At 48.2% G+C, this 13,096-nt stretch overlaps 1 protein-coding gene across 2 annotated transcripts in view; it reads left to right on the top strand.

Moving 5' to 3' along the window:
- CAPZB (capping actin protein of muscle Z-line subunit beta) overlaps nt 1–13,096 on the top strand; it is a 56,473-nt gene that overhangs the window by 36,848 nt on the left and 6,529 nt on the right. For both annotated transcript variants that reach the window (XM_066202915.1, XM_066202914.1), the window contains exons 5-6: nt 7,031–7,172; nt 7,694–7,810. In XM_066202915.1, the coding sequence (XP_066059012.1) occupies nt 7,031–7,172; nt 7,694–7,810 (259 nt within the window). The remainder of the gene's footprint in view (nt 1–7,030; nt 7,173–7,693; nt 7,811–13,096) is intronic.

Here is a 13,096-nt window from a genome sequence, read left to right on the forward strand (position 1 = left end):
ATCTGCTGCAGTATCATCTGAATACTTTGCACTTCTCACAGGGTTTGTGGCACCTGCTGCATTCATGGGTTTGACCAACTTTGCTGCACTTTGTGCATGGAACAGCCCCAATTCCACCAAGCAAAGAACAGATACAAGAGGTGTGATGAGGGGGTTGCTTTCAGCACAGCCTGCCCTGGCACAGAGTGCCCAGAGAAACTGGATGCCCAGCCCCTGGAAGAGTCCAAGGCCAGGTTGGACGGGTTTGGAGCTCACCAAGGGGTTTGGCAGCTGTGAGCCCTGTGTCTGTGTTCACGTGCAAACCTGCTCTGCCTGAGCTAGAAGCCCCTGGAAGGCTTTGAAGTGACTTTATTGCCATCAGCTCCCTGTTCCTCATTACTGCTGCAGCCCTTTGTGCTTGGCTTTCTCCTGGGCATGGGAGTTCCTGGGGCTTGCACAGCCAGGGCCCTGTAGATTGAATCCAGATGGGTTTGTTGTGCATCCCAGCACTAAGGAAACTGTCTCTGCATCCCTCTGCTGCCGCGGGATCTGCACGGCGGCGTGTGACATCATGGTTGTGTCACCGGGGAGATTCTTGCCTCAGGGCAGGCTCATAAGGGTGAGGTGAAGTCTCCTAAGACAGGTCTAAAGCACCGAGGCTTTCTCTCCTTTCATGTCTGTGTGCTTTTATTACAGCCATGCCGTTTTCCCAAGGAAATTCCTGGGATGTAGAAAACAGAGCAGTGTTGGGATCCCCCCCTCAGCGTGCCCATGGGCAGCTCAGAGCAGAATTAATATTGAAGCTGTTGATAAATATTACACATATTAGAGAATCTTCTTAGAAAAGAGGGGGAAATTAAATGTACTGGCATGCTGGAAGACTAAATCTGTTGCTTTTCATCTGATTTTTTTTTTTTTTCTTTGGGAGTTTCATTTTGGAGCAGCTCTGCGCACACTGCATTCTTATCTTCTGAATCGGAGATGTTGGGTGGAGGAGGAGTTTTTCCCTTGGGTTCCCACGGTTCTCTGTAATTACATAAAAACTGAACACTTGGATTAGGAGGTCAGCGCTGGTGATGCAGCACTGTCCTCAAACACTGCTCTCTGAAGGCTTTAAATCCCTAGGAGGAAATTACTTACATTCAAAAATGAGATGGAATTTTAAACTGTCAGTTTATTGTGATCTGGAGTTTTTGAAGTGGTTGTCTCTAATAATACTTTGTGTTGTATGGGCAGAAATTTACCTCACGCCCTCACAAATGTACCGTGTTTTAATGATGGAATTTGAAGGCAGGGTAACTTAAACAACCTTCTTGTGGCAGATCTGATACAGAATTCTTCTGTTGGAGAATTGATGTCACGTGAAATTTGCGGCCTCCAAAGATTTTTGCAAACCTAAACCACGACACAGAGGGTTTCCGCCGTCTCTTCCCCTCCTCTCCTTGTTTGGATTTCAGCTGGCAGAGTCTGGAATGTGACAGACTGGGGGTGGCTGAAGCAGTGTCTGTGCTGGCCCAGGATGGCCACAGGAGAAGGGTTGGGAAGCAGTGGGATCTTCCTGGTGTTAATGAAGCAGTCCCTCGTTTGGACACGTTCCAGAGTGACCCCTTGTCCTGCTCCTTAGGTGCCCGATGGAACTCTTCCCAGGTGACTTCTCCAAAGTTGTTCATTTCCATCTGCCAGGAGCAATTGGATGGGAAGGAAAATGTGAGCAGTGCAGTTTTCATGAAATAATGAAAGGTACTAGAAAGCACAAACTGGAAGGTCCTGGGAGACTTTCAGCCTTCAGGATCCCATTGTTTGGATCCTGTTTTCCTTCCCTGCAGAGCTCCTGCACTTCACAACTCTTCTGAGCAGTTTGAGTCATCCCACCGTGGTCCAGATGTGTGCTTTTAAGTACAAGTGGCATTGAAGTTACACATACCTAACTGGATTGGTATGTTTGCTCCAGGGATTTTTGCACCTGTGTATGCTGGAAAGAATTCCTGTAAAATACCTGGACAGAGCCCCCAAGCAGAATTTGGGCTGAGTTCATCACGCGGGGTGCAAAACCCCTGGGCTGTTCGCAGACATTTTACCTTCTTCGTTTTAAGTCTCTGGGCGAGATTGTGGAAGTGCTCCACAGTTGTGCTCCTGGGGCCAGGGAGGGAGAGAGGAGCTGTAAATCATCTGGGCTCGGAGCAGTGGGAGAAGTGTCACATCCTGCTGGTTCCTGGTACCAGCCTGTCCTTTCATTAAAGAACAGGCTCCTGAGCCTCGTCACTCGACAGCTGGATGAAGCCAACAATTATTTAGGGACAACTGTTCTCCTGAAGAATTCGTTCCTCCCCCTTGAGGTGTGAGGTTGCAGGGGATTTGTTGAACACCTGAGCAATGCTTCGGGTTTGGTGGAAGGTGGGTTGCTCGAATTTGCCACTTCCTTCATATTTCTGTTGCGATTCCTGCGCAGGTTTGAGGTGACAGGGGAAGGACTCGGTGGGAGTTGTGCCAGGTCACTTGCCGCTCCGGTCTCCTGTTCCCGTGAGCTGGAATGTTTGCTTCCTCACCTCGGCGTTGAGGAAATGTTTCGGGTTGCTGTGAGACACCAGCTGCTCACGCTGTGACTTCAGTCATTGTCGCTCTTGTAAAAACAAGTGTAGCTGAATGCTCAGTGTTTTCCTTTGGGGTAGGATTTTTAAATGCCAGTTCTCTCGGAAGTCTGTTGATCTAAATAGCTGGAGACATTTCCCTTTCTATGCCGAACTTCTGGAGCTGGAAGAAATAACTGTGTGACCTTTAGGGAATAAAAGAAAATACATTTTTCTGCTTTAAATGAGCCAGTTTGAAACCCTGTGCAAGCCTTTGGAAGGTTTGCAGAGCCAGGCTGAGGTTCCGGGTGCTGGTGCTTTGGCATCAGGGGGTTGGAAGAGCCATAAGCCACAGACTTTTTGTCTCTGGATCTCAGCTACTTACTGGAAAATGCAGAAATGTTTTTATGGATGAGCGATGTGGTTCTGAGGTGTAATTGAAAGTCAGAGCTTGCTTTTATTGCTGTGTGGTGGAAAGTCATTTTCTCCTCACAGCGTGCAGGATCCGTCGGTGAGGCTTGGAGGAGAGGAACGTTATCAGGAGGGTCACAGGGCCTTTTCTGAGCTGTCCTTCAGCGGTAAAACAAAGTGATTAATCCACCCTCCTTTCTTGAGGGCTGTGCTGGAAGCTGGGGGATTTCCTCCCCTATCACATCTCTCTTGAAGTTAGGCTTTGTTCTGGCCACAGCCTCTATTTCATGGGTACAGCTCCGGCTCCTCAGACAAGTTTCCATCCTGTGTCTCCACCCGCTCCAACTTCAAACACTTCATAAAGCTTTGGATCACTCTTAGCTTAAATATTTTCTTTTATTCTTGCATTTGTAAAGTAGGTCAGTCTTAAGTGTGACATTTTTTGTATAAAACAGCTTTTTCCAGGAGTTCTGTGGTTGATGAGTAACGGATATAAAAATTCAGTGTTTGATCATGACATTAAAACTATAATTGATTTTGAGTGAACCGCTGTTGTGAATTCTGTAAAGAGAATGAATGATTACTTTGGGCCTTATGCCTTTTAGTCACCTTCCTGAGCAGCCTTACAAAAAGTTATTTTCCCAGAGACAGAACACTGGCTGTCCTCTCCAAGGACAGGGATGTCACTTGGTCTGGATGATACTTTAAGGTCCTTCTAAGTGAACCCAACTATGATATCATTTAGCAGTGTTTTCATTGTTAATAAAGGATATGACAACCATAGAACAATTCTTCATTGTTTTACAACAAAGTTTTGTCTGTAGGTAAAGCCTGATTGATCTGGATTGAAACATCCTGGATTGATCAGGGTCCTTAGGCAGAGAGCAGTGATTGCTTTGCTCTGGAGGTGTCCTTTGAGAATGGTTTGTCCCTTGGGGTGTTTCTGAGGTACCACTGTAGGAATTCCTCCTACTTGAGGCCTCCTGAACTTCCCCAAAGCATGTGCTGGTTGTTTGGATCCTCTGGGAGAGGGCAGTCGCAGCCAGGTGAGGGTCTGTCTCTTCTCCCAGGTGACAAGAGGAAACAGCCTCCCAGGTTGTGCCAGGGGAGGTTTACGTTGGATATTAGGAAAACACTTCAGGGAAGGAGTTGTAAAGCGTTGGCACAGGATATCCAGGGCAGTGGTGGAGTCACCACCCCTGAAAATGTTCAGAAAACCTGTGGATGTGGCACTTGGGGATGTGGGTTAGTGCTGAACGTGGTGGTGCTGGGCTGAGGGTTGGGCTTGAGGACCTTAAAGCCCTCCTGCAGCAAATCCAAGTCCACAAATGTCAATTTAAATTCCTCCCAATCTGTCATGCCGTTTTCTGTTATGGACCAATTAGCCTGTGGCACCTCTTTATTTTTCTTTAAAAAGAAATCCAAACTGGAATGTTCCCCTCTCCAACTGTGACTTTCCTGGATTCAGAAATCCCACTTCAGTGCTGTGTGAAGGTGAAATCCAGTGGAGCGATCAGTGCTGTGTATTTTCTCCCCGTGAAGGAGGAGGGGATTTTGGAGCAGTTCTGTAGTGCTGGAGCACAGAGGATACGTTTGGATATACATTTGGATATACATTTGGATCATGTGTATCCTGGCGTGCCTTGGATTCAGTCGCTGGCATTGTTGTTCCAGTCTCCAGATCCTGGGCCTGGCCATGGCAAAGCAGCTTTATTGAAATAGCATGTTGGTATTTAAAACAATATTAATACTATATTTGATTCATTAGATCTCCAAAGGCGGTTAAAGCGTTTCCATGTGTGCGCTGTTGGTTCTGGCGGGACGTTCTTCACATGGTTTTATGTGGTTTCAGACAACATTTTAGCACATTCTTAAAATACCCACAAAAGCCTTTATGTAAAATCTCATAAAGGTGAACCACATAAAAATTATTTTTTTTCCTGTTTCATGTCATTAGGATCAAAGTACAGTAGGTAAGAATAAATTTCCCAAAACCTTGTTTCGGTCCCTCTTTTAATTAATGTTTCATGCTCGTAGCAAGGTCGTAAAGTGGGTAATGGGGAAACTGTCTGTGCACACTGTAATGTTCTCAGTGGCTGCCAGTTCATTTTGAGTGAATTCGCTGATTCTGTATATGAAAAAGAATATATTATATGTATTTTTAAAGCAGTCTGACTCTGAGAAGGGACAATAACTGCTTCTTCCCTGGCCTTTGATTCCCATTGCCAAGGGAAGGGTCACTTGGGTTGGAGCTGAGGTTCACTGCAGGACTGGAATTCCCGTTAACTGCATTAACCAAAATCCATTTGTGAATTCCCCAGGGGATATAAAAAGGGTGTTTGTTGGTTTGTTAGGTTGAAGTTGCCTGCTGGCAGCCTGGCTTCAGCGTGGCTGGGTTTTGCCTTTTCACTGCTGTGTTATCACACTTGCCTGTGTTGGCAAGTGCCACAGGACAGTGGGTCCTGAACTGCCCAGGCTGGGCTTGGTGAGGAGAGGCAGAGCCACACATTAGAAATAAAAGGATGTGGTGAGTTCATAGGAAATTGTTTACCCCTCCTGAGGTCAGCGCTGGTTTGGGTAAAGGCTTGGATGTCTGCAGTTAAAGGGAATTGGGGCTCTTCGGTGACTCTGCCCTCTTGAAACAACGAACTGAGCTGATCTGTGAGTGCAGGGAATGTGCTGGCAGTGTTGAAAGTGTCACTCAGCATTCCCTTCCCAGTGTCTTCTCTCCTGACTGTTGGCAGGGGTGCGGTCAGTGTGCTTTAATCCACAGTGCTTTGAAGTAATCCGTGAACTCCAAATTACAGCGAATTGACTTTTAAGCACCATTCCCAACTGGAATGCCCATGGCTAGGAAGGAGGGGGGCACAGAGGTGGAAAAGTTTGATCATTTTTTTCACGTTTGCCGTGAGGGATGATTTCCTCTGGTGCAGAAGAGGGAGGAGTGTCACTCCCAGGTGTGTGACACTCAGAGGCAGAATGCAGACCAGGTTAATCTGCCTGGGAAGTGGCTGTCCTGGCAGCTCCGTGTGTCCTTGGATAATGAGATTGTGCCCTCCTGCATGCAATGAAAAGCCTGGCAACCAGCATTTTGTGTTGCTGATGAAGTTTCCTCTCCTCCTTTCACGTGATCCTCGTGTGCCATGGTCACCCCTGAGATGTGAGAGTTGTGTGCCATGAGCAATTATTTATTATTCCCTGTTCCTTCATCCTCCTTATGGCTTTGGTAACTTGAGAATGAAAGGGGTAAAATATTGTGGGTTGCAATTCCGGTTTTCTGGAAGACAAAATTACTCTTTATGCATCTTTCTTCCAACAATGTTGGGTTGTTAATCATTATTTTATAAAGCGCATTTTCTGTCTACACCAGTGGCATCCAGAGGGAGTGGAGCTCTGCAGATCCCTTTGCTTTGTTGGTTTTCTGAGTGTACTTTCAGCAAAAGAGATTGAGGCAATTGAAACAATTTTCTCTTGTTTCCCATATGTGATGCTGGGCTAATAAAACCTCAGCAGCATCTCTACATTTCTGAGATCGCTGGTTTCAGTTCAGCTCCCTTTGCAGTAAATCAGCGTCAGCTTCACACAGACTTTGGAGGCAGCAACATAAAGTTACTTACTTGCTCCCTTTTGTCTTAATTAGTGAACTTTGCTGTGGAGAACTTCCAGACTTTGCCAGTAGTGAGGAAAAAGAGAGGATAAAAAAGACCAATTGTAAAATAAAGCCTCACTCTCAGCCCACTTTGCAGCTCGTGCTTTTACCAGCTGTTGTAGGTGATTGGAATCAGAAAGTGTTTGCTCAAGTCCTGTAGAAATCTGTAAATAGCTCTGGTTCTCACCAGACCTTTATTCTCCTTCAGAGAAATGTGCAGTTGTTTTGTAATTAAAGTCTCTGCATTTTGAAGTGATTTGAGCTGCTGTGTTTCTGGGTGTGGAACTGTGGGAGCCTTGGAAGAAAAAAGAACAATCTGTGTAAGGACTTTGAAATTCTGCTTATTTAAGATTATTCTTATCAATGTCTGACTCTGGCTTGGGTCCTGCTTGCTTTTAACTTGCCTTTGGGTTGCATCCTGCAGGTATTTTGAAGGTGGAGTCTCCTCTGTCTACCTCTGGGATCTGGATCATGGCTTTGCCGGGGTGATCCTCATTAAGAAGGCTGGAGATGGATCAAAGAAGATTAAGGGATGCTGGGATTCCATCCACGTGGTGGAGGTTCAGGTACAGCCTCTGGGGCAGCCCATACACCCGAGTGAAAACAAAACCCAGTTAATTCCAGACAATTAAGGAGCACAGGTGTTCCACTGAACAATGCAATATTGTGTCAGGCCTGTAAACTTCTTTCCCTTGTTAATTTTTGAAAATGCCCCGAAGCAATTTGGATGGAGATAAGTCGGGGCTGTAATCAAAAAAGAATCCCAGAAGAATTGAAAGTATGTTACTTTCTGTGCATGTGATCCCGAGATGTGGGGGGTTTTTTTGAACATAAAGAGCTACAGATAAATATCACTAATTAGGTAATAAAAACAAGGTAATAGGAGAGTGAATTGCTCGAACTAGATTTGCTTTGGAAAATTAGAGGAATGTGCACACTTAGAATTGTCTTTAAGAGACTGCTGCACGAGTGGGGTTAGACTTCCCTGGCCTGTTGCTTGTGGAGTCTGCCAGGCCAGCCCCCATCTAGCTTTGGGAGGGATTTTAACCTGCTGTCCCTGTCCCTTTTTGTCCCCTTCCACTTGCAGGAGAAGTCCAGTGGCCGCACTGCCCATTACAAGCTGACCTCCACAGTGATGCTGTGGCTGCAGACCAATAAAACTGGCTCTGGTACCATGAACCTGGGGGGGAGCCTCACCAGACAGGTATGGCTGTGTCCTGCACCCCCAGCAGCCCCAGTCAGGCACAAACCGTGCCTCTTGTGAGGTGTTGGATAAACATCTCTTCTCCTGCTGTTCTGCAGCCCAGTGAAATGGTGAACGCAGTGTGTAATTACCAGAAAGCCCCTTGAGCTGTGCTTGACACACTGGAGCTTGCAGTTAAAAAGACAAAACATTCGGGAGGAGTTTAGACTTGCTTCTAAGTCTCAGTTTGTCTTTTGGTTCTCCTGAATTTTTATTCTTCCACGCGCGTTGCAGTTATTTTTATCTGTAAGATTTGCCCGCTTTCTCACTGGGAGATTCCGATGGGATTATAAAAATACAGGATGACTTCTTTTCTTACATCTCTCTCTTAAAAGCCAGCTAAACCGCTGAGAACAAACCTGTGTTTTGCACTGATGGTAAGATTTTTTTAAGGACATCAATTACACGGTATCTTCCTTTAGTGTTTCCTTCCTGCAGTACCAGGACACTGATTTTAAAAAATCTCCTAAAAAAATAAGACACGTCTGTCCTAAACAATTGGAGGTTTTGTGCCGTCACTAATGAGTTTGCTGCCTCCCGAGAGCTGGTTTCCTCCAGGAAGGTGCCAGGCGGGGAGATCTCAGCTGTGCTGCAGTCCGTGGCAGGCAGGATCTGCTGAACTGCACTGCCTTGGATGAGGCTGCTTCTGCCCCACCACCTGCCAGAGGCTTCTGCCTCCCTGCTGATGAGCTGGGCTTGCTTTGGGCTGTGGAAGTCAGTGACTGGAGCAGAGTAATAAACTCTGGAGGACAGGAGGCACATTGTAAGGTCATGAGTGACTGGAGAGATTGGCAGCAGCTGAAACTCCTTTATGAGCCTTCCCAGGGCAGGCTGGGGCTTTCCATACAAAGGACAATGCAGACTCTGTTAAAAACCTCATGGTTTTGTACAGGTTTGAGCCAGGTGAAGGCAAGGAGGGTCTGGGATTGCAGAGAGGGACTGAAACTGGGTTAGCCTTGCACAGCTTGCCCCAGCCTGGGTGATTTTTCTTTCCACGTTGTTGGCGTTGAAGAAGCTGATGGAAAAGCAAGTGAAGGAAAAAGGCACATGGAGACAGTTTTGAGCCTTTTTTTTGACTCTTTCTGCAGTAATTACCCCCGAGTTATGGTGACACGGACAAATATTTAATCACAGGCCTTGCTAATCCTGTAAATCAGAGCTGTGAAGTGCAGGCCAAGGGCTTGACTCTGGCCGTGGCCTGTGGAGCACGAGCTGTGCCAAGGAAAACAAGGGCCTGTGGAGAGTGGGTGTCCTCAGTACACCTTGGCCTGAGCTGCTCGGCCTTGTTTGGTTTGACTTTCCCTCTCGAAGCTTCAGTGGGGAGGTTCATGCTGCTGTCATCATTTTAACAGCAGAACATTGGATTCAGATGTGGTGCGTGGAGCCAGGGCCGGGTTCCAGCGCCAGGAGCGGTGCAGCAGCTCCTGCACAAACAGGGAGCCTGGGGCACGTCGCAGCCTGAGCTGTGCCGCTGTGCACGGGACAGAATCCTGCAGAAAACTGCGCTCTCCACGCTGCCTCAGGGTGTTCTGTGTGAGGGGGAGCTGCCTGTCCCCAGCTGGGCATTTAACTGGACTGAACTCCTGAGTGCAAGGCTGGGACTTTGCTCTAAATCCACTTTGCCACATCACCCAAGCTCTGCAAGTTTTACTTCTCCTTTTTTTGATCAGCCCTTTATGCAGCAAACTGAGCCGCCGAGGATTGGTTTTAGTTTGCTCTTGAATAGCATGTTACAGTTTCACCTTGACAGGTATCAGGAATGTTTTGAAAAAACTTTGTACGTGGTAAATTTAACGTGGTTTTGGTCAACTCAGGGTTTAAGCTACTCGACCACCTTTGATCCTAAAATGAGAGTAGCAGATCTCCTTGTGTTTGAGAGGAAGCTTTTGAAGTGTTCACAGGCTTGGTCATATCCTGGCTCACAACCTGCTGGCAGAGCAGCCTCTGAGTGCCTGCAGAGGGAAGTTTGGTGAGAGCCATTCCTCCTGAAGCAGTTCGGCCTCGGAGCTGCAAATGGGGCATTTCCTGAGTGCTGATGGAGTGATCAGCTTGGTGGCCAGGGACCGGGGACAGGCCAGAGGAGCAGCTCAGGGAATGCCGCGTGGTGGAGCTGAGCTTGGAGCTGGAGTAAGGCTCTAGAAGTCGCTGTTCTCTGCAGTCACTTCCCCGAGGTGAGACGTTGTTGCCCTGCACCTGACACAGACGGGGTTTTGTTGCCTTTGTCAGGACCTTTTGGGAAACTCTGCCTTCCTTGAATATCCCCAGGCTCCTTCCTGCAGGGCTTCTGCTTGGGCTGTTCCGAAATGTTGCACTGAATTTTTGAGAAGGATTTTTTTCCCCTCTCTCTTCAAGACAAGGTGTTTGTTGTTGTGGCTGCCTCATCCCTGGAGGTGTCCAAGGCCAGGCTGGATGAGGTTTGGAGCAACCAGGATTGTGGGATTCTCCTGGAGTGTTCCTACAACTGCTTTGGGGCCACGTGCTGGTCCCTCCTGGGTAGATGCTGCTCAGAGGTCACATCCCTGGCCTGTGTCTGGTTTATTTCATACACTGGGAGTTGACATCTCTCTTCCAGTGCCTTGAACTGCTTCTCCTTGGATTTCCCAGTGCAGTTTTTCGTCTGCTACAATAGGAGTTGTCTCTGTTTCTAGGAACAAACATTTAACGTTTGTGAGTGGACAGAATAAGGAAGGGGGGATACACAGAGGATTCAGCCTGTTTTGGGAAGTTGAAAACTCTCCTTGGTGTAGCTTTAGTTTACTTTGCATGGTGGATTTTGGAATTTCAGGCCTTTGGTTTACCAGTTCAGTTACAGAATTTCAGATTCTGCCCTGATCCAGCGGAGGAATGGGTGTTTATACACACACAGGAGTGTGCAACACAAACCCCTCTGTGCTGTCATGTCCAATACTTCATACAGTTTATCTGTGTGCATAGCTGCTTTATGTATGTGCAGGTATTAATTTATCTTGAGAGGGCGAGATCAGTTCAGTTTGCCCTGAAAAGCCAACAACAGCCACAGTGAGGTCAGTTCTTAGCCCCAGCTGAACTGGATCCATGGATCCAGGCACACAGGATCCAGGGATTGTCATTCTGGCCTGAAAACTTAGGGAGAGTTAAAGCTGAAGTGGCATCTTCACACTGGACCCTTGGCTGGGTCCTGGCTGCAGCAGTGCCTCTGTGTGGCAAACGCTCTCCTTTGCCCAGGGGGGGTTTGGCTGGAATTTTTAGGAATAAATGTTGTTCTACAGAAATGCTGCCAGAGAGGAGGCAGGGAGCAGGACTTGCAGCGAAATGAAACGTGCCAGCAGCTTTTCAATTACCTTGCACGTTCTCTGGGGACTGCAGGTACCTCCCACCCCTCCTGATTGAAGCCAGATGTCTGGCAGATGATTTTCCCTGGCAGATTTTGGGGTCCTGTCCCCTTTGTGTACATTGGACTCACTTGTGTCGCTCTCCACGGCTCCGAACGGCTCTGGCTGCGTTTGGCGGTTTCATTAGGCTGCACTTTTATTTAAGGTAAGAGCAGCTGTGTGATCCTGTTTCACTTGGTGCAGAAGAGAGATGGAAAGGCTTCCCCTTTGCTGGCAAGCAGTCAGCACTGCACTTTGCTGGAGGGGCTTCTGCAGCCCCCTCCTCGCAGGCAGGATGAACAGGTGCCTTCCTGAGGTGTCCTCGTGCACAAAGAACCTGTGTGTGTGACTCCTGAGCCAGGAGGAGCCTGAGGAAGTGAGTTTGCTGAGGAAGAAGTTGGCTCCAAAGCTGGAGTTTATTTGCATTTGGGGGTGTGGGAAGGGGAGGATGTAAAGTCACGGGGAAGTGCGGCCTGAGATTTGGGATTAAAGTAGCACGGCCGTTGATTTTTGAACTTGGAACACTCTCTAGCGAGGGCAGAAGGTTTTGCAGAGCTGGATGAAGGCTGGGCTGTGCAAACAGAGCAATCTCTGCCTGCAGGAAGAGCTGCCCTGGGATCTGCTGCTGCTCAGTGAAACCCCAGCAGAGCCATTCTGCCATTTATCACCCAGGGAAATCCCTGTGCTCAGCAATTAGGAGACTCATCCATTTCCATCAAGGGCAGCTGTCATGGAAGGGCCCATCCCATCGACTTCCAGATGTTGTGACTTTGTTTTTCCACCACTGGGATCTTCTTGTGATCCTTGAGCTCCCCCTCTGCAGTTACCAGTGCTCTGGAGTCTCTTTAGTCACCAGCTGAGCAGTGTTTGGGTGCAGGGGACGGCAGGGATGTGCTGACAGGGGTTGTCTGGGGGATTTTTTCTGCCTCTCCTCCATCATGAGGGTGGGCAGGCCCTGGCACAGGATGCTCAGAGAAGCTGTGGCTGCCCCTGGATCCCTGGAAGTGTCCCAGGCCAGGCTGGATGGGGCTTGGAGCAGCCAGGGGCAGTGGAAGGTGTCCCTGCCCAAGGCAGGGGTGGAACGGGCTGGGCTTTGAGGTCTGGTATGGATTTCAGTTCAGAGGTTCAGTTCGGTGATAGTTGAGAAGAAGGGAGGAGAGGAGTTGAGGTCTGGAAAGTGGCAGGTAAAGGTGTAGCATGCCCAGGTTTGCCCATGGTTTTGGCTGGACAGTTTGGCAGAGGGAATGGGATGTGTTTGGTTTCACTGGTGAGAGCAAATCCCAGCTGATTCCTCCAACGCTGCAAGCCCTGCCGGGATCACAACCTCCATTTATTGCTTATAGTTTGAAATGAGTGCTGGAGAGGCAGGCCAGATTTGGCTTTACTGATATCCAAATAATTCCACGTATTTTCCACCTGGAGCCTTCAGCCTGCCCACTGCCTGTGGCTTTGGGAGCCCTTGGCGCTCACTGCTGTTTGTGTTTCATTAAAGGGATTTTCACTTTGCTCCGTGGCCAGAGCAGCTGTGGGTGTCGTTGGCTTTTCGGAGCAAAATGGAGGATGAGTTCCCTTCTGCCTTTACTGGTATTTTCAGACAGTTTCATGATGAAACAAAGAATTTATCCAGCTTAAATGTCCCTCTTTATATTATTCCTCCAAATAATGTTTACAGAAAGCCCAGGCAGCTGCTTTATTCCGTGCAGGAAACATCCAAAGTGACCAGCCAGCCCTGGAGATGTCCCAGAGGAGTGAGTTTCCCTGTGAGTCAGACTCAGAGCAGATGGCTGGGGCAGCCAGGCCCTGGATGTGCTGCAGGAGGGCTGGGGCTGAGCTGGGGCTGGGCTCACCCTGGGGTTTGGCTGAGCCCAGCAGCACTTGGAGAGTGACAGGGACAAGA

Source organism: Chamaea fasciata, unplaced genomic scaffold (genome assembly GCF_029207755.1).
Source record: "Chamaea fasciata isolate MVZ Bird 193981 ecotype frontalis unplaced genomic scaffold, bChaFas1.0.hap1 SCAF_23, whole genome shotgun sequence".
Taxonomy (NCBI): Eukaryota; Metazoa; Chordata; class Aves; order Passeriformes; family Sylviidae; genus Chamaea; species Chamaea fasciata.